The sequence below is a fragment of the Apium graveolens genome, chromosome 6 (assembly GCF_009905375.1).
Source record: "Apium graveolens cultivar Ventura chromosome 6, ASM990537v1, whole genome shotgun sequence".
NCBI lineage: Eukaryota > Viridiplantae > Streptophyta > Magnoliopsida > Apiales > Apiaceae > Apium > Apium graveolens.
In genome coordinates this window covers 286,599,214-286,623,595 of record NC_133652.1, presented here as the reverse complement: position 1 = coordinate 286,623,595, position 24,382 = coordinate 286,599,214, and the positions used below count along the sequence as shown (strand labels likewise).

Sequence of the window (24,382 nt, the reverse complement as noted above, 5' to 3'; positions counted from 1 at the left end):
TACTTGTGTACAAAATCTGCCTTTATAAGCTTGCAGTGCATCTATGAATGTTTTCAGGTAAATACCTGTTTTCTACATTGTATTCAACTGCGCTTTTAGTCTTGAATCAGGAGCAGTGAATATCATCTATTAATATATATTGTTTTTCATAGACTCAATGCTCTGGTCTTAGAACACAACTTGGCCTAACCAATATCAAATTATCATTGGCATTGAAATTTTGGTCCAAGAAGATCTTGTGAGGATTATTAAGGATTTGTACTTTTATAAAGCTAAGACACTTGTTTTGTCTACTGTATTACTAAAACTGTCAGTTTTAACAGGTACTGTGCTACATCTGCATTGTTTTTCTTGAAGCCAGATTTCAGGAATACCATTGATAATATTAAAAAAATGTTGGATTGATATTTTTTTTACTTTTCTTTAAACAAAAAGGAGAAAAGGGAGGGGGGGGTTTAGTAGTCCTCAGGGAAAAAGGTTCTTGAACACAGAACAATCCTCATTTCATCACAATTCACAGTCTTTTATACTCTAAAGATCCTAACCTGTAACGATCCTAGTGTCCTTCCCTATTAACGCCATTAACATTCTAAACTTTGACAATTCCTGTATCGTCCATGGGATAATCATCAGTTTTTAATGATAAAGGGGAGCGACGAGTAGCAGTGAAAGATGGCAGAGGGTGCGATTTAGTTTGTGGTGAAACATTTAGCAATGTAAGAGAACTAGGGGCTCTTCGTCTAGCTACATTTTCTCTACCTTTATTTACTATCTATATCAGAAACATCCTCACCAAGGAAAACATAGTTCCTCATTGATGTAAACAATCCATATTCATGCAACAATTTAAAGTTTATTCATTATACGTAGATAATATCCCTATCAGTTTCATGTATTTTCTCTAGTAAAATGTAGTTTTTTATTTACCTGGGCAACTAATGCGAAAAGCAGCACAGTTACATAGCCACAGGCCGACAGAAGATTTGAAGTACCACAGTGACAACGTCTTTCATGTCTCAGTCTACCAAAACTGTCCAAACGAATAACAACAAACCAATCAATTCTTCCAACACCTTCAAAATTATTAAGTAGAACATAGTATATCGTCGATATTAGTAAGTTATCACTGGCAAATAAAAAGTTATCTACTTGGAAGTATTGTTCTCAAACTCCCCAACTTGTGCTGCAGAGTCCATAAGGTACCTTAATTGAATGAATCTGTGCGTCAAACCACTTCAGAACCAGACTTGGAAAAGCTGAGTTCTCAATGTTAATGCATGGATTTTGCTTCTGCTCTAAACCACCCAAGGACCAAACTAAGCAGCTAAGGAAGGCGTGGTAAAAAGGACTAGGGGGCATTCCGAGAATCGAACTCGGGACCTCTCGCACCCAAAGCGAGAATCATACCACTAGACCAAATGCCCTTTAGTGGAAAAATTCACTTCCCGTCGTGGGTATACGACCAATAAAGTGAAGGAAAAGAGCTTCATATTGAAGGTGTAGCAGAGGAAGAAAGGAAGTTGGTAAAGAAAATGATAATAGTAGCATTATGGTGCATACAAATGAAGCCTACTGAGCGTCCTTCAAAGAACTGGTATAAAAGCTTTGTCATATATAGGTTTTCAAACCTTAGTGTAACAAACTAATATAAAAGCTGCCTTAATAAGCTAGTAGCGCATCTGTGCATGTTTTCAGGTGAATTCCCGTATTCTACATTGCATTCAACTGCGCTGTTAGTCTTGAATCAGGGAGCAGGGAATACCACTTATTAATATATTGTTTTTCTAAATTACGTGTCTGTGGCATTGGATTGTTCTCATAGACTCAATTCTCTGGTCCTCGGAAGACAACTTGGCCAAACCGATATCAAATTATCATTGGTATTATAATTTTGGTCCAGAAAGATATTAAAATACATAAAAATGGATATGCTAGGGGTAGGCCAATTTCCTGCATTTTCTCCGACCAGAAGATATTTTTGTGATTTGAGCAGAGTATTTGAAGTTTTTAAGAGAACTTTTACGGATATGTAGTTGTATAAACCTGAGAACATTTCTTATGCCTAATGTACTTCTAAAATTTGAACTTTTTACAGGTTCTTTGCTACATCTGTATTGTTATTCTTGAAGCAGATTTCAGGAATACCACTGATAATTATCAGATAAATGTGTGTTCCAGTAATTTTATTTTTTAATGTCATATTTTACTTTATTTTTAACTGTCAAGTACTAATACACTCACACTCATATTGCTTCTCAATTCTCCCTACCGTCCACTCTCCTCTTTCACAGGCACAAAAGAAATCGAGAAGTAGTCCTCGACGAAAAATGCTTTTGAACACATCACAATCCTCATTCATCACATTCTTTGAAACTCTAAAGATCCTATCCTATTATGATCCCAGGGTCCTTCCCCTATTTACGCCATTAACATTCTAAACTTTGACGTCCATGGGACAATCTTCAGTTTTTAATGATATAGGGAGGCCACGAGTAGCAGTGAAACATGGCAGATGGTGTGATTTAGTTTGTGATGAAACATTTAGCAATGTAAGCGCAGAACTAGCGGCGCTTCATCTAGCTATGTTTTTCTTTACCTTTATTTACTACATATCAGGAACATCCTCCCTAGGGGAAAACATACTTTCTCATTGATGTAATCAATCCGTATTCATACAACAATTTAGAATAATTTTATAATATCTAGATAATCTGCCTAATCAATTTTAGGTATTTTCTCGAGTAAAAATGTAGTTTGTTTATGTACCTGCGCAACCAATGCAAATAGCAGAACAGTTACACAACCACAGGCCTTCAGAAGATTCGAACAACCACAGTGACAACCTCTTCCATGTTTCAGTCTACTTAAACCTTTTCAAACCAATTCAACATAATAACAAGAAACCGATCAATTTCTCCAACACTTTCAAGATTAATCAGCACAGCATGATATATAGCATTGATATAAATAACAACACTTTATAAGTTCATAGAATTTGCAAAGCAAATGCACACAAGATTCTTCATAAGTCCTAGAATTAGCATTCCAGAAAATCATAATGCAACAGAATTTAATGTGTATTCGGTGTACAAAACCCACTAATTATAACTACAAACCTCATCAAAATCGCAAATTACCGATGGGGCATTCCGAGAATCGAACTCGGGACCTCTCGCACCCAAAGCGAGAATCATACCACTAGACCAAATGCCCTATAGTGGTCAAATTATCGCCTTTTCTTATTAGTCCATGAAATACAGGTTGCCTCATGTTTTTCAGGAATAAAAAAGAAAAAAAAATAGAAAGGGGCATTCCGAGAATCGAACTCGGGACCTCTCGCACCCGAAGCAAGAATCATACCACTAGACCAAATGCCCAATTGTGTCTTGATTTTCTTAACTGATTTTTATTCTTGGATAATTTAATTTTTTTTTTTGTAACTAATTTGTTCTTGAACCATATATTCTGAAGTTCTGTGTGATGTGGGATCTATAGTCTCCATTAGAGCCAAGTTATTACGTGTTAAGGGTTAAAGCCCTTACAGGAGCTCGATAAATTGAGTTTACAAGTTTAAATTACCTAATTAATTTCCCACAGTATTTCTTCGAGATATTATAGATTTTACGTGATCATAGTCGAAATTTCAAACTACTGTTGCCTTCTCTATGTATCAGATAGTTCTAGATACTTGACATTTTTCACGTAATATCAAATTAAAGAGATGGTGAACAATGTAAAACTATCTGGATCATGGTCAGGTATGTCTTAGATCAAAGTCATGTATGTCATCTGGGTCTGTAAGGCGACGATGATCTATTTTGATCAACTCCAAATAGATCACCATTCTCGATATCAACCAAACAAATTCAACTCATTCATAATATAACACACTCGTCGTACTTTAAGCTCATCCATCAACATAAAATGGATCTAGCAAACAAATCAATGGCATCATAGGTTAAAACTACAAACTAAAGCAAAGCTGGCAAAGGCTCAGCACTACATTTGGTACAAAAAACCTTTTAAAAAAAGCCTAAAACTAACTCTAACAGGGCTCCACTTGATATCAAGGAAGCCAACATCTGTTTCATATTCATAGTGTTACTCATTAAAGCTAACAAACAAGGCACATGGTGTTGTATCCTTAGCACAACAGCAGCAAGGATCCGCTTTGGACAAAAAAGTACTGCATAAAAAATTGTTGGCAAGAAAAGAAAAGCTTATACCTAAAAAATCGGCTTTCTTAACGAGAAGCATCAATTAATTCACATTCTTAAGATCACACAACTTAATAAGAATACTGGAAATTGCAGCAAGTGTACTTCCATGTTACAAAAACAGTAACCTTTGAACATTTACAATCCTATATCAATCCAAGGGATACCAACACAAGAAAAATCACCGAGATACATTTTCAAAATCTTAGTCCAAATTATTTTTCAAAATAAATGTCGAGCAGAGAGGACCCTGCCACAAGAACAAATTCAGCAATCAATTGAGGATTATTCATTGTAGATTCTCATCAAAAGAAGGCGTCCAGGAGACAGCAACAGCAAAGGGCGGCCAAACTGCATAATAGTTCAGAAGGTTAATTAGAATAAAATACAATCTTTATTTAATGGCAGATGCGAATAAAATATCAACAGGTACAACTATTAAATATTCCAAAAGGTCCTTGTCATGAACTGAAGAACCTTTGGTACAGAAGTCAAAATCACTAAATATGTTTTGGTTGTTGTAACAAACAATGCACCAGAAGTAAAACAATATTTTTTTACAAAGGTTTGAATCAAACAACATACAGTATTTAACACAGTACAATAAAGTTTCGTTTATACCTAGGTAAAACATAGTTTTACTCAATTTTAACATACAGGTTTAGCCGAACTGGTTTCTAATCTAATCTATTTAATGAGACTTTAGGAGCAGTGTGTAAGCTTGAGACTACAATAATACTTGCACTTCTGCAAAATCTTGAAATACAACACTAAAAGTCGTGTTTAACCTCTTCATACTATAACTTCTTAAAATTACAAGATACTAGTGCAATAAAATATCAAAAAGAGGAAGCACAAATTTCCAAACATACATTCTTTTTCTTTTAACTCTAATTATAAATTTGTAAGTATATGAGACCTTTTCTTAATCAAAATGTATAACATTAAAAAAATCCCTTTCAATTAATTGTTGAGGTTTAACCCTATCTGTTATCCAAGGGTGCCTTTTCAAGTATTTCCACAATAACCCAAAATACAGAAAATCATAAACAAATCAAACACACAATTCTTGGGTGTATATCTCCATCTTGGATATGGAGGATAAATTAAACGCAAACCCCCTAAGAGTGTCTATGTACAAAACATAAGCATATGACACCAAACACCAACAGCATTATTAACAATTTCAGAGTAAAGTACAGTATTAGAATATTAATAATATTCGATGACAACAAGTGGTACTACAATAAAACAGCAGTCAACTAAAAGACTCCACATTCAGTCTCTATATAATAATCACAACTAGTTGCACACCATGGTTAACTAAATAAAAACAAATTAGCAATCATAACCAGCACAGAAGCATATTCTCAACACAAAATTACCAAACTACCCCTGATCACACAAAACACAAGGGCAATCTTGTCAGTCAAAAACATTGATCTAACACATTCTACTTCCCAACCCAGATCTCATCCCTAATCAACCCAAACATTCACAAAGCACACATTCATAAACACACATATACAGATAAAGGAGTATAAACAATGTCAAAAACTCAAGAAGTCGAAAAGTAGGAAAGTACCATCCTTCCAGACAGCCACTGCTGGAATTCTGCTGTTGTTGATGCTGAGGTGGAGGAGGAGCATACTGAGGAGGATACCCTTGTTGCGGATACCCTTGGGGGGGATACCCTTGTGGCGGATACCCCGGTTGGGGATACCCTTGTGGAGGGTACCCTGGTTGAGGATACCCTTGTGGAGGATACCCTGTTGGTGGATAAGCATCTTTAGGCTGATCTTGTGGTGGATAACCTATACATACACATACACACAATCATCAAAATCACCAAATCATCAATATCATCAAAATTATCAAAATTAAACAAACCCCATTACAATTCACCACATGAATTACATAAATACATATACATACATACAATCATCAAAATTATCAAAATCATCAAGATTATCAAAATCTAAACAAAACCCATTACAATTAAACACATGGATTACATAAATTCAAATCAAGATTCAAGAAATACAGCAAAATCAAGAAAACCCAGATCACATATTATGTAAAAAACATAAAACATGTAAGTATATATTCAAGAATTGAGAATGGGGGTACCTTGAGTAGGAGGATTGCCAACAGGAGGGTAACTCATGGTGTTTTGTTGTTGAAAAATCTGTGTATGTGTGTTTAGTTGTGAGTTTTGTATGTGTATATATATGGGGTAGGTAGGGTGGTTTGTAGCCGAGTAGGATTAGAAAAGGAATTAGTTGTATCCAACTCAGCAGGGTGTTATTTAGGAATTGCCTAGCATCTTCGCATTCCAACAAATTTTATTTTTGGGCTGTAAATTGGTTTTAAGAATTTTTCGTCAATGCAATGGTTTTCAAGTTTTTTCCATGTAACCCCGTCCGTACCCAAAATAGATTTTCGTAACATAAACTACATACAACTTGAATCATTCCTCTCAGAAAGATGCATAGAAAGATGCTTTGATGGGAAATGGTAACAGAGATTATTTGGTGAGCCAGAGGAGACCCTTGAGAGCAAGAATAAGAAGAAATTTATATTTAGTGTTCTTTTTCATTTATAAGATGTGCTAAATTGTGTCATGTCATGTAATTTTACCCATGAAACGCAATTATATATTTGATAAACAACAAAGAAAATGCTCCGAGTACTTCAAAAGTATGACCCCATACAAGAGCACCATTTCTCTATTATATTATCATCTTTCTGTAGAACATATGTTTACATTTAGTGTTCTTTTCCATTCATAAGATATGCTAAATTGTGTCATGTCATGTAAATTTACCCGGGAAACGCCATTATATATTTGATAAACAATGAAGAAAATGCTCCGAGTACTTCAAAAGTATGACCCCATACAAGACCACCATTTCTCTATTATAAGAATATTTGGTTAAAAAAAATCATATAACCTTTATCCAGAAAAATCTTTTCATGGATAACTTATTTATTTTCTTCTAAATACCACATGTAAACTTTCGAAAACAGATTCTATAGTGGCAAAAATTGTTGAAATATATGTTATTATTACAAATTAACATAAAGGCATGTCAACTTTTGATAATTATGAAATACATGTGATGAGTATGTAAAAATATTTGAATATGAACAAAATTACTCATTATTCCTTACATACAGAAACCACAACAATTAGAGTTAAAGTAATAATAACTAGTGCAATTTAGAACATGCTCCTGTGCATTGCACCGTTATAAAACTAGTCATATTAAAGTAATGAATAAAACACGCACATGTTTTCCTCCATGGCAGTTACATCTTTTTTGAATCTCTACTGGCAGTTACATGCCCACCAAACAAAACCCAATATTTCTTCAACCTTTTTCGTTTAGTTTCAATAGATTAATAGTTCTATTTCTTATCTCAGTTCATATCTTTATGAATTGGCCATAATTTCATGTCTTTATGGATCGGTCATTACGTTAGATAATGAAGAGAGCAACTACAAAATCATTTTTTACGATAAAAGAGATAGACGACATCTTCAAAATACACACCATGTAAAACAAGAACTAGGTTGATGATGATATATTCGGCGTGGGTATGGGCTTCCATTTGCAAGTATTGGACTTCACCAAAAATTTGCATAAGTTTTGGAATGTGACATAGGCGTGGTTGATTGGAATAGCGGTTGTCGTTCACAGTGTAGCACGAAAAGACTAATGATTTGGTTTTGGACGCGCGATGACTAAATTTGTTTGACGACTGTTTTCTTTCGATGGTCATCATATTCTAAGGGATCAAGGAAATAGCGACGCATTGCTGAACGTGATTTTCAGCCCGTGTTGACGAGAACGGTATTATTCATGAACCTCATTTTCAGCCCGTGTTGACGAGAATAGTTATGTCTAGGTATCTGAGAAATGTTAAATATATTTGGAATTAGGTAAGTCCTATGTAAATAATGTCATAGGCTCAGGTTTGTCTCGATCACTATGTTAGATATATTTGATAATGTCATGGCTAATATGTTTTATGTTTAGATTTCAGATCTTATTTGAACAGGATAAATCAGTACTTAACTGTTGATCAGTACTTATACTGGAAGTCAGGACTTAAGAGATATCAGTACTTATGTTATCAGGAGATAAGCATCAGGAGATAGATATCAGAACTTAAGTGCTGAAGAACGATCAGATAAGGACAGTAGCTGATTGAAGTTAAGAAGATCAAGATAAACATAAGAAGAGATATGCATGAAGAAGGAATTCCGTGAAGAATGGAATACTTGGAATAGAAGATATCTGATTGATATATATTAGGAAGCAGAATTATATTCCATATCAATTAGCGATTATCTTGTAACTGTGTAGTATATAAACACAGATATAGGGTTTACACTATAAGTGTTATCATTATCGAGAATATTATTTACTGTAACCCTAGCAGCTCTCGTGATATTTTGTTCATCACTGAGAGATAACAGTTCCAGATTGTAACAGAGTTTATTGTTTAAATAAAGTTTGTTTTCTGTTACATAAGTTCTTGAAGTTTGATTTGATTGTAATAAACACTGTATTCACCCCCTCTACAGTGAAAGTGTGACCTAACAAGTGGTATCAGAGCCTTCTGTTAACACACATACAGTTAAAGATCCAAACACAATCATGTCTGACACAGAAACTCCAACTAAGCCTACCAAAACTGAGGAATCATCAAAGACATCAACTCAGAGTCGATATGAGACTATCAGAGTTCCCATATTGAGACCATCTGAATATCCCATATGGAAGGTAAGGATGACCATGTTTCTGGAAGCAACAGATCCAGAATACCTTGATAGAATCAAGGAAGGGCCTCACAAACCTACCAAGCTCGCTGTTGTAGTTGCAGGTGAAGCAGCAAAGACCGTACCAAAGGAAAAGAGTGATTACACTGCTGAAGATATAGCATCTATTGCTAAGGATGCCAAGGTACGACACTTATTGCATAGTGCCATTGATAATGTAATGTCAAACAGGGTAATCAACTGCAAGGCTGCTAAGGAGATATGGGATGCACTGGAGACAAGGTGTCAAGGAACTGAAACAGTTAAGAAGAACAGGAAGACAATACTCACTCAAGAGTATGAACACTTTGACTCTAGGACTAATGAGTCATTGACTGATGTATATGATAGATTTGTCAAACTCTTGAATGACTTGTCATTGGTTAATAAGGAGTATGATCTTGAAGATACAAACCTTAAATTCCTGTTAGCTCTTCCTGAATGTTGGGATTTGAAGGCAACAACAATAAGAGACAACTACAATCTTGATGAAACAACTCTTGATGAAATCTATGGAATGCTCAAGACTCATGAACTTGAGATGGAACAAAGAAGCAAGAGGAAAGGAGGAAAGTCAAGGAAAGTTGCTCTCAAGGCTGAAGAGGAATCCCCCAAACCACCTTCCTCAAAGAAAGACAAGGGTAAAGCTCTTATCATAAAGTCTGATACTGAGTCATCAAGTTCTGAGAGTGATGATGACTCAGATTCTGAAAGCTTGCCTGAAACTGATGCTGATGAGGAGATGATGAAGCTGTGTGCTCTTATGGTGAAAGGAATCACAAAGATTGCATACAGGAAGTTCAGGAAGGGAAATAAGTTTTCCAGGAAAGGCATAAGTTCTGATAAGAAGAATTTCAGAAGATCTGAAGGAAGAGGAGGAAAGTCTGACAGAGGAGATTACGCTAATGTTAAATGTTATAATTGTGGTGAGAAAGGCCACATATCTCCTGATTGCAAGAAGACCAAGAGTGACAAAGGCAAAGCTCTTGTCACAAAGCAGAAAAGCTGGACAGACACCTCAGACTCTGAAAGTGAGGAGAACTATGCATTGATGGCAAATGCTGATAAATCAAGTTCTGAGAGCAGTTCTGAAGCTGCTGAAACAAAGGTACCTCAGACTACTTATGCTTTTCATACTGATGATATTAATGAGTTGAGAAGATATCTTAAAACCATGTTTGTTAGTTATAGAGATCAAACTTTAACATGTGAAAGATTAACTTCTGAAAATCTTGCTTTTAGGAAAAGAAATGATTTCTTAGAAAAAGAGTTAGTCATGTTCCATCAAACTCAGCAGGATAGAGATGATGCTTTTTATGTTAGGGATGAAGTGCTAAAAATGAATGAATCTCTAAAAACTGAGTTAGAAAAGGAGAGAGAGATTATCAGAACTTGGACTAACTCTGGCAAAACAACTCAAAATTTGCTAAGCAGTGGAAACTGGAAAGAGGGCTTAGGTTATGGAGAAAATAAAAATGAAAAAGGAACTGTAGAAATTAAGCCTGTTGATAAGCAAAAGCCGAAGTTAAAACCTGTTAAGTTTGTAACTGAAAAATCTGAAAATGAGAAATCAGAAGTTAAAAAGGAATTAGCTTCTGACAAACTAAAACAGGAAAAGACAGCTGAAGTTAACATAGGCTTAATGACAAAGAAGCAGCTTAAGCATAAGCTGAAAGATGTTAAGAATGTAAACAAGGTAAAATCACCTAGGAAAAACAGGAATGGAAAGGAAGGTGTGAATAAAAGCAATAACTATAAATCTGTTCCTGATGCTCCTAGGAAAGCGTGTCATAACTGTGGAAGTTCTAACCATCTGGCTTCTTTTTGCAGGAAGAATAAGAATATTAACTCCTTATCTACAAAATCAGGAGTTAAGAGTCAGTCTGTTAGATACAAACCACAAAATCCTTGTTTTCATTGTGGTAGTTTATGGCATTCCATTTATACTTGTAAGGAATATCATAGTTTGTACTATGATTATTATCAAATAAAACCTTCTTTAAAGAAAGTTTCTGTTGTTCCTTCTAGTGTAAGTTCTGATTCAAAGTCTGGTAGTATAAGTTCTGATAAGAAAACTGTTAACATAAAATCTGATGCTAAATCCGCTGCAAATGTTAACAAACCTAAAAAGGCCAAAGGATCCAAGCAAGTCTGGGTCCTTAAAACTAATAATTAGTGGTCTTTTTGATTGCAGGGCAACAGGAAAAATATTTTAGTTCTGGACAGTGGATGTTCAGGACATATGACTGGAAATAAGGCCCTGCTATCAGACTTTGTGGAGAAAGCTGGCCCAAGTGTTTCTTATGGAGATGGCAACATTGGAAAAACTTTGGGATATGGCAATATCAATCTTGGGAATGTCATCATTAAAGATGTAGCTCTGGTCTCAGGACTTAAACACAACTTACTGAGTATAAGTCAAATCTGTGACAGAGGTTATCATGTTGATTTCTTTGCAGAACATTGTGAAATAGTTAGTAAATCTAAAGAAAAAATTGTTCTGAAGGGATTCAGGCGTGGTAACATTTATGAAGCTAAGCTTTCAACAAGTTCTGATGGTTCTGCAATCTGTTTAGTAAGTAGAGCCTCAACTGAAGAAAGCTGGAATTGGCACAAGAAACTCTCTCATTTAAACTTCAACAAGATAAATGAACTGATCAAGAAAGATCTTGTGAGAGGACTGCCAAAATCAGTGTTTGTTCCTGATGGTCTTTGTGACTCATGTCAGAAGGCTAAACAAAGAAAATCTTCGTTCAAGAGCAAGACTGAATCATCAATTCTTGAGCCTTATTATCTGCTTCATGTTGATCTATTTGGTCCAGTGAATGTCATGTCTATTGCAAAGAAGAAATATGCGTTGGTCATAGTAGATGAGTTCACCAGATACACATGGGTGTATTTCTTGCACACAAAAAGTGAAACTGCATCTATCCTGATTGATCATGTCAAACATCTGGATAAATTGATCAAAGATTCTGTGAAAATTTTGAGGAGTGATAATGGCACTGAATTCAAGAATCTGATAATGGAAGAGTTCTGCAAAAATCATGGAATAAAACAGGAATTTTCTGCTCCTGGAACTCCACAGCAAAATGGAGTTGTTGAAAGGAAGAATAGAACTCTCATTGAAGCTGCACGAACAATGCTTGAAGAAGCAAAGCTTCCAACCTATTTCTGGGCTGAAGCTGTGCAGACTGCTTGTTTTACTCAAAATGCAACACTCATTAACAAGCATGGAAAAACACCATATGAGATGGTGAAGAACAAGAAGCCAAATCTTAAATACTTTCATGTATTTGGATGTAAGTGTTTTGTTCTCAAGACTCATCCTGAACAGCTATCCAAGTTTGATCTAAAAGCTGATGAGGGAATCTTTGTTGGATATCCACTTTCTACAAAAGCCTTCAGAGTCTATAATTTGAGAACAAAAGTGGTCATGGAATCTATCAATGTCTCTTTTGATGACAAGAAGATCACTGGACTTGAAGATTGCATTGATCATGATCAGCTGAGATTTGAAAATGAAGATTCATATTCTGATACCTCAAGTCCTGACAGTCTAAGTCCTGATACTGTAAATTCTGATGGATTAAACTCTGATGTTATTGAAACTGTGGTGACTACGTCAAAGGAAGATGCACCAATGCAGGGGGAGCATACTCAAGATATTATCACATCTCAAGAAGCATCAGAACATACATCTGGCTCTTCAAATTCTGATTCGTCAAGTTCTGATAAGCCAAGTACTGAAAATCTAAATACTGAAGGATCCAACTCAGAGAGCATAGTTTCAGGGGGAGCATCAGAAAATGAAACCGAAGACATCATGAATCATGGGGGAGCATCCAGTTCTCGAGAAAATCTTCCATCTGCAAGGAAGTGGACAAAATTACATACACCTGATTTGATAATTGGAAATCCTGAGGCAGGTGTCAGAACTAGAACAGGTACTTCGAATGAATGTCTTTACAATTCTTTTCTCTCTCAGTCTGAGCCAAAGAAAGTGGAAGAAGCTCTTCAAGATGCTGATTGGGTGCAAGCAATGCAGGAAGAGTTGAATGAATTTGAAAGAAACAAAGTCTGGACCTTAGTGCCAAGACCTAAGAATAGATCGGTTGTTGGTACAAAGTGGGTATTCAGAAACAAAACTGACAGTGATGGCATAATTATAAGGAACAAGGCAAGGCTGGTTGCAAAAGGATATTCTCAACAGGAGGGAATTGACTATGATGAAACATTTGCGCCAGTTGCTAGGTTAGAAGCCATAAGGATATTCATGGCTTATGCTGCTCACAAAAAGTTTACTGTCTTTCAAATGGATGTGAAAAGTGCTTTTCTCAATGGAGAATTGGAAGAGGAAGTATATGTTGAACAACCTCCAGGCTTTGTAGATTCCAAACATCCAGATTATGTCTACAGGCTTGATAAAGCACTTTATGGACTTAAGCAAGCTCCTAGAGCATGGTATGAGACTTTAGCTCAGTTTCTTCTGGAAAGTGGATTCAACAGAGGAACTATTGACAAAACACTGTTCTATCTCAACCATGGCAAGGACTTACTTTTGATTCAGATTTATGTTGATGATATTATTTTTGGGTCTCCAAATGACAAACTTTGCAAAAAGTTTGCCAACCTAATGCAGTCAAGATATCAGATGAGTATGATGGGAGAACTTAGTTATTTTCTGGGCCTTCAAGTCAAGCAGAGTGAAGAAGGAACTTTTATTTGTCAATCTAAGTACACCAGAAACTTGCTGAAGAAATTTGGAATGCAAGACTGTTCAAGTGCATCCACTCCCATGGCCACTGCAACAAAACTGGATAAGGATACTGGTAATTCAGTAGATATTACTGATTACAGAGGTATGATTGGCTCACTTCTCTATCTAACTGCTAGTAGACCAGATATCATGTTTGCTACCTGTCTTTGTGCAAGATTTCAAGCAGATCCAAGAGAACCTCACTTAACAGCTGTAAAAAGAATCTTTAAGTATCTTAAAGGAACAGCTGATCTAGGATTATGGTATCCTAGAGAATCAGATTTTAAATTAATAGGTTACTTAGATGCAGAGTTTGCAGGTTGTAAAATTGACAGGAAAAGCACAAGTGGAAGCTGCCAATTTCTTGGAGGCAGGTTGGTTTCTTGGTATAGCAAGAAACAAAAGTCAATTTCCACATCAACTGCAGAAGCAGAGTATATTGCTGCAGGAAGCTGCTGTGCACAGATTCTCTGGATGAAGAATCAGTTACTGGATTATGGGTTAACATATTTCAAAATTCCTATTTACTGTGATAATCAAAGTGCTATTGCTATGACAGGTAATCCAGTTCAACACTCTATGACAAAGCACATCAGCATCAGGTACCATTTCATCAGGGAACATGTGGATGAAGGTACAGTGGAATTGTATTTTGTTCCCACAGATCAACAAGTAGCAGATATCTTCACAAAACCACTGTGTGAAGCTACCTTTACAAAATTGGTAAATAAACTTGGAATGATTTCAGGTTCTTTCTCTAAATCTGCTTAAACTTGTTTTATGTTATCAGACTTTATGATCAGTATTTACAGAATTAATCTCTTTGTATATTCTGTGCATTAATTGATAAATGTCTTTAAGTACTGACTGTTGTCTGATATATGTTTCTAAACTCTGATAAGTGATATGTCTGTTTCAGTAACTATTCAATCCTATGAGGATAACTGTGCTAGATACTGACCTACTAGTCTTCAATAAACAAATGATTCCATGGAAGAAGTAATTATTTCAGTGGAAATCTTATGACACTAGCAAATTCTGATAATTGAGCTTAGTTAAGTTCACTTTGTATATCTTATTACTAAGTCACAAATTAGAATAATGCTACTCATCTGTTAAGTTCTGATACTAGTAAAACTGCTGAATGCACTAAGTGCTGATAGACCTCTCTTATCAAAAGAAAAAGCAAAAAAAAAAATTTAAGAGTAAAATCAGGTACTCCTTTGAGATCTAGAGTAAAAATGTGAAAGGGACGACCCAAGTGCATTGCTGGTATTAAGTAAATATGCATTAGAAAAGCAAAATATTTTCTTGGTGACTTTTCACACTCTATGATTACTGGAGAAATACTCTGATAATAGCATAAATTCTGATAAGCAGTCGTGACTCACTTACACTGAGAAGCCACTGTAAAAGAGAATTTTAAAGATGCATAAAATTAGCACAAAAACAGTTGAGGTGGACTCATGCATGAACTCATTTATCAGTAGGTTTCAGGATAATGACAGCTCTTTAGCAAAATTTTAATTATGACTTATTTCTAAGATGTACTGAAGTGGATCAGACTTTACTCTTTGTCTGTTATTTAGCTTAATGCACACACTAATCACTCCATCTGAATGATGAAAATTTCTGTGGTGGTCTATGTTATTTTAGATAAACAGTCATTGTGTCATTTTTGCACAAATTCTGAGGACAAGTTCTAGTTACACGTTCTGATGATTAAGTTCTGACGTTCATAACTAAGAACTTGTATGAGTATTTACTAAGATGAGCATTCCTTTTTCGAGTTAAGAAATTATGTTCTGATGACTGTTAAGTTCTGGTATAGGTCTAAGTTCTGATTTCTCAGTCTAATCCTTTACTTGGCTTATCTTTGAATGAAATTTAATAACAGTCTCAGTTTGTACTCGCATATGTTGAAGTGGAAGATTAATAGTCACTATAATTAGGATTAATGGTTTTGTACTTGAACAGTCCACTGTTTCTTGTGTCTTGTGCGGTCTAGACCATGATTCCTCTTTCCAATGACTGTTATTCTTTTTCAAAGTCTAGGGAGACGAGGTAGAATTAATTCTACCTGTCAGCATTAAATATCTTTACGTCTCTTGGCATTCTCTTGCCTATATACACAGCCACTTCACATTAGTCTTCTCATCACACTTGTATCACAAATTCAGTCTTGTTTTTCATTTACTATCACAAATGGCTGAATTTGGCTGGTTCCACAATTATGGTGATGAGACTGTGCATGTCTTTTTGAATGGAATTCCAACTCCCTACCCTATCACCAACATCCCTCACAATCTCTGGATTCAATTTCCAGAGGTTATCAAACGTGATCTGGTGGCCGTTCGAAGAGACCTTCACCTTCGTCGTATCCGTCAGCAAGAGCGAATCATTCGACTCGCTATCTTGTTTGTCGAAGATAGGAAGAGGAAGATGACTTAATCTCGTCTTCTTCCTGTTCTTCTTCATCCTCAGCTTTGTCAGGCTTCTTAGCTAGGACTAAAGCTGTTGACGTTAGGATTAGAAGCTTAGGGAAAATCTTGTATTGATGTAATTTCTATTTCATATATGTATTGACTTGATATATTAATGAAAACTGTTTTTACTTCAAGATTTTGTCTCTGAGTTATTTTATCTTGTGTTGTTAAATCCTGCTTGATATTCTGATGACCTTTTAAATTTTGTCTTTATTTAAGTTCTGATTCTTTGTCAGCACTTATTCATCGAAATTATCTCGGTCATTTTTAACATGATTCATTTTCAGAATATTAATGTTGCAGTGAAAAATAATTCAATCAGTGCTAACGGTTTCAATTTTGAATTAAAACTGTGTCTCTTGATAACTGAAATGGTTTTTCCTTGAAACAAGGCAACTGGGTAAGTAATCATTCCTGTTTTCTCGAGCCCAGTAACTATCCGTTATTACTGCATGTCTGACAGGTGTTCAACGGTAACATTTTTTTTCCAGAGTATAAGAACAACAGAGAGAAGATTTCTTTAATCTTTTATTTTCTTTATACTTTATCTCTCTTCTTACTTTTACTCTCTTTCTCATTCTTTCTCACGTTGGTTTTTCATACAGACATTATCTCAAACACCTAACAGGCATACTTGAATTTCAATATTTTTTTTCACATGGCACCAAAGGATTTAATCATTGATGGAGCAAAGTTTGTTCCAAACAACTATGCTGCAATTCTTGATCATGCTGAAGCTCCATCTGAATTGCATTTTGTGCAAGATCTTCTTGCACATAGTGAGGTTGGGTACGCCTTAACTCAGCCTGAATTATTTTCAAGTCAACAAGTTCTGCGGTTCTGGAGGACTGAAGTTTTTGATGATGGTGGTAAACGAGGAACTCCCAGTATTATCTTCCAAGTGGGTGATTCATCCTATGTAGTCACTCCTGGTACAGTACGAAGAGCATTACATCTTCCAGAAGATTGTACCTTCTCTATACCAGAGGAATCAGAACTTCGGGGGTTAATGACTGATTTGGGATATGAAAAGAGTCTGACGAAACTTGGACAGTTGAAACGGGCTAATATCAGAAGAGAATGGAGTTTCTTCTTCGATTGCATCACCAAGGCTTTTGGCAACAAGTGTTCAAATTTTGATGCCATCCCAATTCTGAGTCAGCACATCGGGCATGCTATTATCCATCAAACTCATTTTGATTTTGCAACTGGAATAATTGGTTTTATTGGGGATAGGATGACAGAGGATCGAGATGTTGTTTATTTTGCTAGATTCTGTCAACTTATTTATACGTATTGTACTGCTGAACCCCAGTTAGTCAGCACTCAAACCCCACCTTTTAAGGTTGCAAAAAGATACTTTAACGACCTGATAAATGCTGACACAAAGAAATCAATGGTGAGACAATTACAGATTCCTCAGTCTGTGAAACAGATTCTGGTAAATGCTGATCCTGCTACTTACAAATCTGTTTACTCAAATGTTCAACCAACTCACCATAACCACAATCCATCAACCTCAGTACCTACCTCTCATTCTACTCAACCTACCCTCAGAACTTATCTCAAATCCTATCTCTCCACTTCACAGACTGCTCAACCTTCTTCTTCAGCACCTACTGTGAAGCCTACATCCTCTAAACCAAAGAGAACAAAGACTGTTCCTCAAACATCTCAGAAGAGGAAGAGGATCACCTTGAGAGATGACTCAGATTCTGAGGAACCGATTCCCTCTTCAGAACCTGTGGTAAATGAAGCTGAGAAGGCAACTTCTCAGACGGATTCTGCAATTGGGGGTTCTAGGCTTCTCAAGAGGCTTAGACGAATGACGGTTCCTGAAACTCCCAAGGAATCCAAATCAACAAGGAAGTACAAGAAACAGAGGGCACAAAGGCCAGTTTCAGATGATGAGGAGGAAGCAGCTAAGGAAGGGGATCAGGAATCTCTGATCTCACAAGACAAGGAATTTGCTCCAGTCACTTCTTCTCCATCAACTCCATCTCAGGAACCTGTATCTGACAAGGCTAATTCACCTTCTATGTCTCTTGTTGATCCAGGCACAAGTGCTGAAATTGATATTCAGAACCTGGTTGTGCCTGAAATACTTTTCTTAGAAGCTCCAACAGCAAATAATCCTTCCACAACACCTGTTACTGATGCTGTTCAAACTCCTGAGTTATCACTAACACCTTCTCTGCATCAAGATGCTGATGATCAGATTTTAGGTGAGCATCAGGATATGGCTGTTGATCAGAACTTAGTATCAGATCAGCAATTAGAGGATGTTGAAGCCTCCATTGCTACTCACACAGTTGTCTTATCAGAAGATACTGATTCTCTAAGTTCTGATGCTGCAAATGTTGGAGATACTGGTGAGGCTGCTACAACTGTAGATGCTGATGAAGCAGGTCCTTCAGGACATACTCCTCCACTGACTCTTCCTAAGTCTGAACTGGTAAAGGAGTTTGTTATCAGGGATGCACCAGTACCTTGGAGTGAAACTCCTGCAGGTCAGGAGTGGACTAAGGAATGGAACTCAGTTTCATGTGTTCCAAATGCTTTACATCTTGCTGAGCACTTGACTAAAGCTGATGAAATGTTACATTCTGATGATTTTAAAACCCAGCTTAGAGTCACTGCATTGAGTACTAAACATCTACAAGGTCTTCATTCCAACACTCATGCAGAGCTACACAAGATTCAGGAGAACTTTATCAAACAGGAACAAGTTTGGAAAATTGATAAGAAAAAGTTCTTCCAACCTACCATTGACAGGGTTGCTTATATTGAGAAAACTCAAGAGAAGCAACAAGCTCAGATTGATCAAATTCTGACAAATCAAGCTTCTCAGCAATCGCAACTTACTGAAATCCAGACCTCAGTGGAACTACTTATCTCTCTTTTATTACCTGCTGATGCCAAAAAGGGGGAGAAGGTAATTAAGTCCAAATGCAAAACCAACAAGACACTGCAAGGAAAGGATGATGGAAAAGATGACCAAGGAAACTCTGGAATGGGTAGTGGTCATAGTCAAGGTAGAAGGTTTACATCAAGACAAGCTAGTCACAGAACAAGTTCTGATACTGGGAAAAGAATAAGTTCTGCTGCTGGTAAAAGGATAAGTTCTGATGAACTTCTAGATCTTGATGAGGAAATGTCAAAACAGTTATTTCTTCAAGAAAATCCAGGGATGGACTTGGAAAGTTTAAAGGAAGAAGAAGCTAGACTTAAATCAGAGAAAGTCACATCTAAATCTGAAGCTTCTGGTAAAAAGTTACTTCCAAAACCTAAAGGCATTGTGATCAAAGAAAGGATACATACTGAAGAAACTTTGGCTAGATCACAACCACAGATAGATCCAAGATCCAAGGGTAAAGAAAAGGTTGGTGAACCTATCAAGCCTTATGTACCTCCTGAGGAAGAAGAAATTACTGATGGAAAAGATGATCTTGCTCTGACTTCAAGAAAAGTTCTTAAAACAACCTCTGACATGGCTCAAGTTGTTCAGAGTCAAGAAATTGTAAGTTCTGATATTCAGAAGAAGCAAGTAACCTCTGACCGTGCTCAAGTTAACTTAATATCAGAAAATAAATCTAAAACACTCCTACCAGGATTCACTAAAGCAAAACAGACTCAATCTTTGAAGACTACTCCAAGTGGTTTTGAAGCAAGAGTAGTTACTGGAAAGGAAGCTAGAGATAAAACTGGATTGGGAAGTGCTGATGAAAGAAGAGTACACAACACTACCGATGATCCAACTTCCTTGAGTGAACCAGGTATTGGAGCAACTCCTGAGAGATTGAATCAACTAGAATCTGTACAGATGGTTTACCATACCTACTTGAAAGAATACATCATGTTGTATTTCATGACAGATGGTAGGGTTTATCATATAAGACAAAATGCCATTCCTTTGAAGTATTTTGAAGAATTGGAGCATGTACTTTTCTTACTTCAAGTGGATAATAGAATAACAGAGACTGCTGCAAACTACTTGAAAGAACAGATTCAGAGACAGAAAAGGCTTTATTCTGTTAAGTCTGACAGCAGATATGTTCCAAAGTACAGAAATCACAATGGTGATATTGTTGATATGAAGCCTAATACTGCACAGATCAGAACATATCTTGGTATTAAGGGGCTTGAATTCAATCTAGAGTCTAACAAAGCTTATGTCATAAGACTAGATCGGGAGTTGAGAAAAGCAAAGATTAATGATCTCAGAGCTGCAATATTTCAAACTGGTGAAGATACTGCAGAGCTTAAAGATGTCAAACGGAGAATGATTGATGAACTCAGATATGCTGAGAAATGTTTGTTGAAGAATTATCTCAGAACAACTCCTGACATCAGAGAGATCAGAAAATGATGAAGCCAAGTCAAAGATCTACAACTACTTAAATTCTGATGTGTATACAGACCAAAGTTGTTATCAGAAGTTGAATTGGTAAAAGCTTTAAGGACTGTAAGTTGTAGTTATCTTGTCTATTTCTCATGCATTTGTACTTAATGTTTTTGACATCATCAAATATCTGTTAAACTTGTATATTTTGCTAATTTACAAGTTGGGGGAGATTGTTAGATATATTTGATAATGTCATGGCTAATATGTTTTATGTTTAGATTTCAGATCTTATTTGAACAGGATAAATCAGTACTTAACTGTTGATCAGTACTTATACTGGAAGTCAGGACTTAAGAGATATCAGTACTTATGTTATCAGGAGATAAGCATCAGGAGATAGATATCAGAACTTAAGTGCTGAAGAACGATCAGATAAGGACAGTAGCTGATTGAAGTTAAGAAGATCAAGATAAACATAAGAAGAGATATGCATGAAGAAGGAATTCCGTGAAGAATGGAATACTTGGAATAGAAGATATCTGATTGATATATATTAGGAAGCAGAATTATATTCCATATCAATTAGCGATTATCTTGTAACTGTGTAGTATATAAACACAGATATAGGGTTTACACTATAAGTGTTATCATTATCGAGAATATTATTTACTGTAACCCTAGCAGCTCTCGTGATATTTTGTTCATCACTGAGAGATAACAGTTCCAGATTGTAACAGAGTTTATTGTTTAAATAAAGTTTGTTTTCTGTTACATAAGTTCTTGAAGTTTGATTTGATTGTAATAAACACTGTATTCACCCCCTCTACAGTGAAAGTGTGACCTAACACACTATGTCATCAAATTTTATTTTTATTTTATTAGTTAAAACTTTTACACTTTTTACATATTGTGCACATACAAACACAAGCCGGGGGTCTTTCGGGAAACAGCCTCTTCATTCTTATGAATGAGAGGAAGGCTGCATACATCTTACCCTCCCAGATCCTGCAAAAGCGGGATATACTGAGTATTTTTGGTTTATAGATTTGCGTAACATTTCTCGTAAAGAGATGAAGGTTTCACGTGTATATGAATATGTTTACAAATTAAAATCTGTATAACGTCATGTCATGTAATTTGAGAAAAAAATATGGGAATCAATTCAGAATATCCTACACTATTCTTTTCTTTATTAAGAGAGACTTCGTTCTGTTTAAAAAATATATGTGATTGAATTCGATTTTTGAAATACAGACGAATTCTTCATGAAAAATATGTTTTGAATAATTTAGTGTTGGCAGAGGATTGCTGGGGTGTCCAGCATTTTTCAATATAAAATGTGGCGTTAAAGGTTATAGTCACACATTTTTCACAAGTAAATGTTTTTGATATATATATATATATACTATTATATTAAAGACGAAACAATGAAAATTTGGTTGGTAGTCGTCTGCTCACCGTAATTATAATAATATTTAAAATAAAACACACTCATAAATAAATTAATATTCACAATAGAATGATTAGAATAAAAATAAAATTATAACATGCCTAATAGTCTTGATTTAAACAAAAAAACCTATATTATTCATCTTGGCGAGGCTAAATAGAATTATATCCAATCATAAATAAAATATAAAAATAAGTTTAGATGATATAACATCATCACGTTAAAATAAAATTATATATACTATTCATTCGTCCAAAACAAAATTATATTTATCTCATGCTAAAATAAAATTAAACAAAAGACTAAATATAATTAGTTGGATTTGGGTTGATATAATGGGTCCGAGTATAAAATAAAATTTGTTACCTTATGCTAAAACAAAATAATAAATACTATCAATCCGGCTAAAAATGAATTCATTGAACAGTGCTAAAAGAAAAATAAAATTTGAAACGTAATACGTTTGTCTATATAATATCATCGTGCTAAAATAAAATATATAATCTATTTGATTTAAAATAAAATAATATTCACCTGTAGCTAAACTAAAATTGAAAACAAACTAAATGTAATTAGTTGGTTGATATAATGGGTCTGTGACTCAAATTAAATAATATTTATTATTGATCTACGATAAAATTAAAATTAAATTCAAATTAAGGTAATTTTATATTATTGATATGTGTTAAAGTAAAATTAAAGTCTACCTAATTCGTTGGTAGGTATAATGTAGGTTTAGAACAAGATCCAACCCCAATAGCTCAAATATTAACAGTTTTGGTAGTAAATCTGTGTGTACAAATTAAACCAACAATAAATCTGAATATAATTAGTTGGATTTGGTCGGTATACCAAACTAAAAATAATATGTATACTGAGCTAAAATTTACCTTTTAATATAAAGATAATTATCTTTCATCAACACACCTATAAATATCAATAAAACTATATATTTCAATTAGTGATATTTCTTTTTAAACTAAAATATCACTAATCTATACACGTGTATATTTAAAAATTATTGTCAATTTATATTATTAAAAATTCTAATAGATAAATTTCAGAGTTTAAATTTTTACTTTAAATTAAATTCAAAAATTATATAATATTATAAACGATCCGTGCAATGCACGGGTTTTAGGCTAGTATATATATATATATATATATATATATATATATATATATATATATATCGTAATATCTTTAAAAACATCCAGACAAATATTTTAAAGTTTGGGTTTGTTGTTATGATCTCTTTGCTAGAGTTTTGTTTTGTTATTTGAAATAATCTTTGGGATTGTTTTGGTATATATATATCGTAATATCTTTAAAAATATCCAGACAAATATTTTAAAGTTTGGGTTTGTTGTTATGATCTCTTTGCTAGAGTTTTGTTTTGTTATTTGAAATAATCTTTAGGATTGTTTTGGTATTTATTCGTTGACTTGAGTTACATAGGATCGTTGTTACCGTCAATTATTTGAATACGGTTTAACAAGTCAGATATATGTATTACGTATGACTATAACAGATTGTTAGATTGACTTCTAAAAAAGACTATATATATATAAGTGATACAAACTGGGGATGTGCATCAAAGGAAGATCTAATTAATAATTGTAGTTTTGTTGAAGAAATCTATGATTTGATCTATTTTAGTACGTGTATGTTCAATTTTGATTGTTCTTGTAGATGTAGTTTTTCTTTTAATTAAATCAAATAATTGACTTCTAAAAATAAAAACTAAGATCCAATGCGGAATCATTAAATAAAATATTCACTCTGTTTTTGATAATATCAGTTTTACTTTAATTATTTTCAAAAATGTTGAAATAAGACGAACATGTTTTGAGAGAATCGCTATTCATATTTAAGGTAAATTCTAAGATTTTAAATTAAATCCTTAAATAAATTTTAAATCTCATATGTATTAGTTTTCAGAACTTTATCCGAATATTTAATTTGATGACTACAAATTATGATGAAAAACATAAAAAAAGAGATAGAAGAGACAAATAATAAATAATCACAAACGGAGAAAACTCAAGGTCGTAATCAAATGATGAAGATTGAAATGTTTAAACTTCAGGAGTTGGAGAGAAAATTCCAATCCCCTATGACCAACGAGACAAGCGTTAAGAAAACCAGCTTAAAGAAATGATAGTAGATTATAATTCCGAGGGTGAGGTTCAATTTAACTTAAATTAGGATTAATGTTGGAATGGTTGTTAGTTAAAGAGGCATGTATGATAATGTCTTCAACAAGCCTATCTACTTGTGCAGTCACTTAACTGTAG

General features: G+C 34.7%; 1 protein-coding gene and 3 non-coding genes across 4 annotated transcripts; all 4 read right to left on the bottom strand.

The window, feature by feature from the left end:
- Nucleotides 1-1,352: 1,352 nt before the first annotated feature.
- On the bottom strand, nucleotides 1,353-1,424 carry TRNAP-UGG (transfer RNA proline (anticodon UGG)). The gene has a single exon. It is a non-coding gene; the product is annotated as a tRNA-Pro (tRNA).
- Nucleotides 1,425-3,141: 1,717 nt separating this feature from the next.
- TRNAP-UGG (transfer RNA proline (anticodon UGG)) lies at nucleotides 3,142-3,213 on the bottom strand. The gene has a single exon. It is a non-coding gene; the product is annotated as a tRNA-Pro (tRNA).
- Nucleotides 3,214-3,305: 92 nt separating this feature from the next.
- Nucleotides 3,306-3,377, bottom strand: TRNAP-CGG (transfer RNA proline (anticodon CGG)). Its single transcript has one exon. It is a non-coding gene; the product is annotated as a tRNA-Pro (tRNA).
- A 911-nt stretch (nucleotides 3,378-4,288) lies between these two features.
- LOC141668063 (uncharacterized) lies at nucleotides 4,289-6,559 on the bottom strand. The gene is made up of 3 exons (XM_074474751.1): nucleotides 6,348-6,559; nucleotides 5,803-6,031; nucleotides 4,289-4,568 (listed from the first exon to the last, which is right to left on the bottom strand). Exons 1-3 carry the CDS (start codon nucleotides 6,382-6,384, stop codon nucleotides 4,523-4,525), a joined length of 312 nt encoding a protein of 103 aa, XP_074330852.1. The 5' UTR covers nucleotides 6,385-6,559; the 3' UTR covers nucleotides 4,289-4,522.
- Between the last annotated feature and the right edge of the window lie 17,823 nt (nucleotides 6,560-24,382).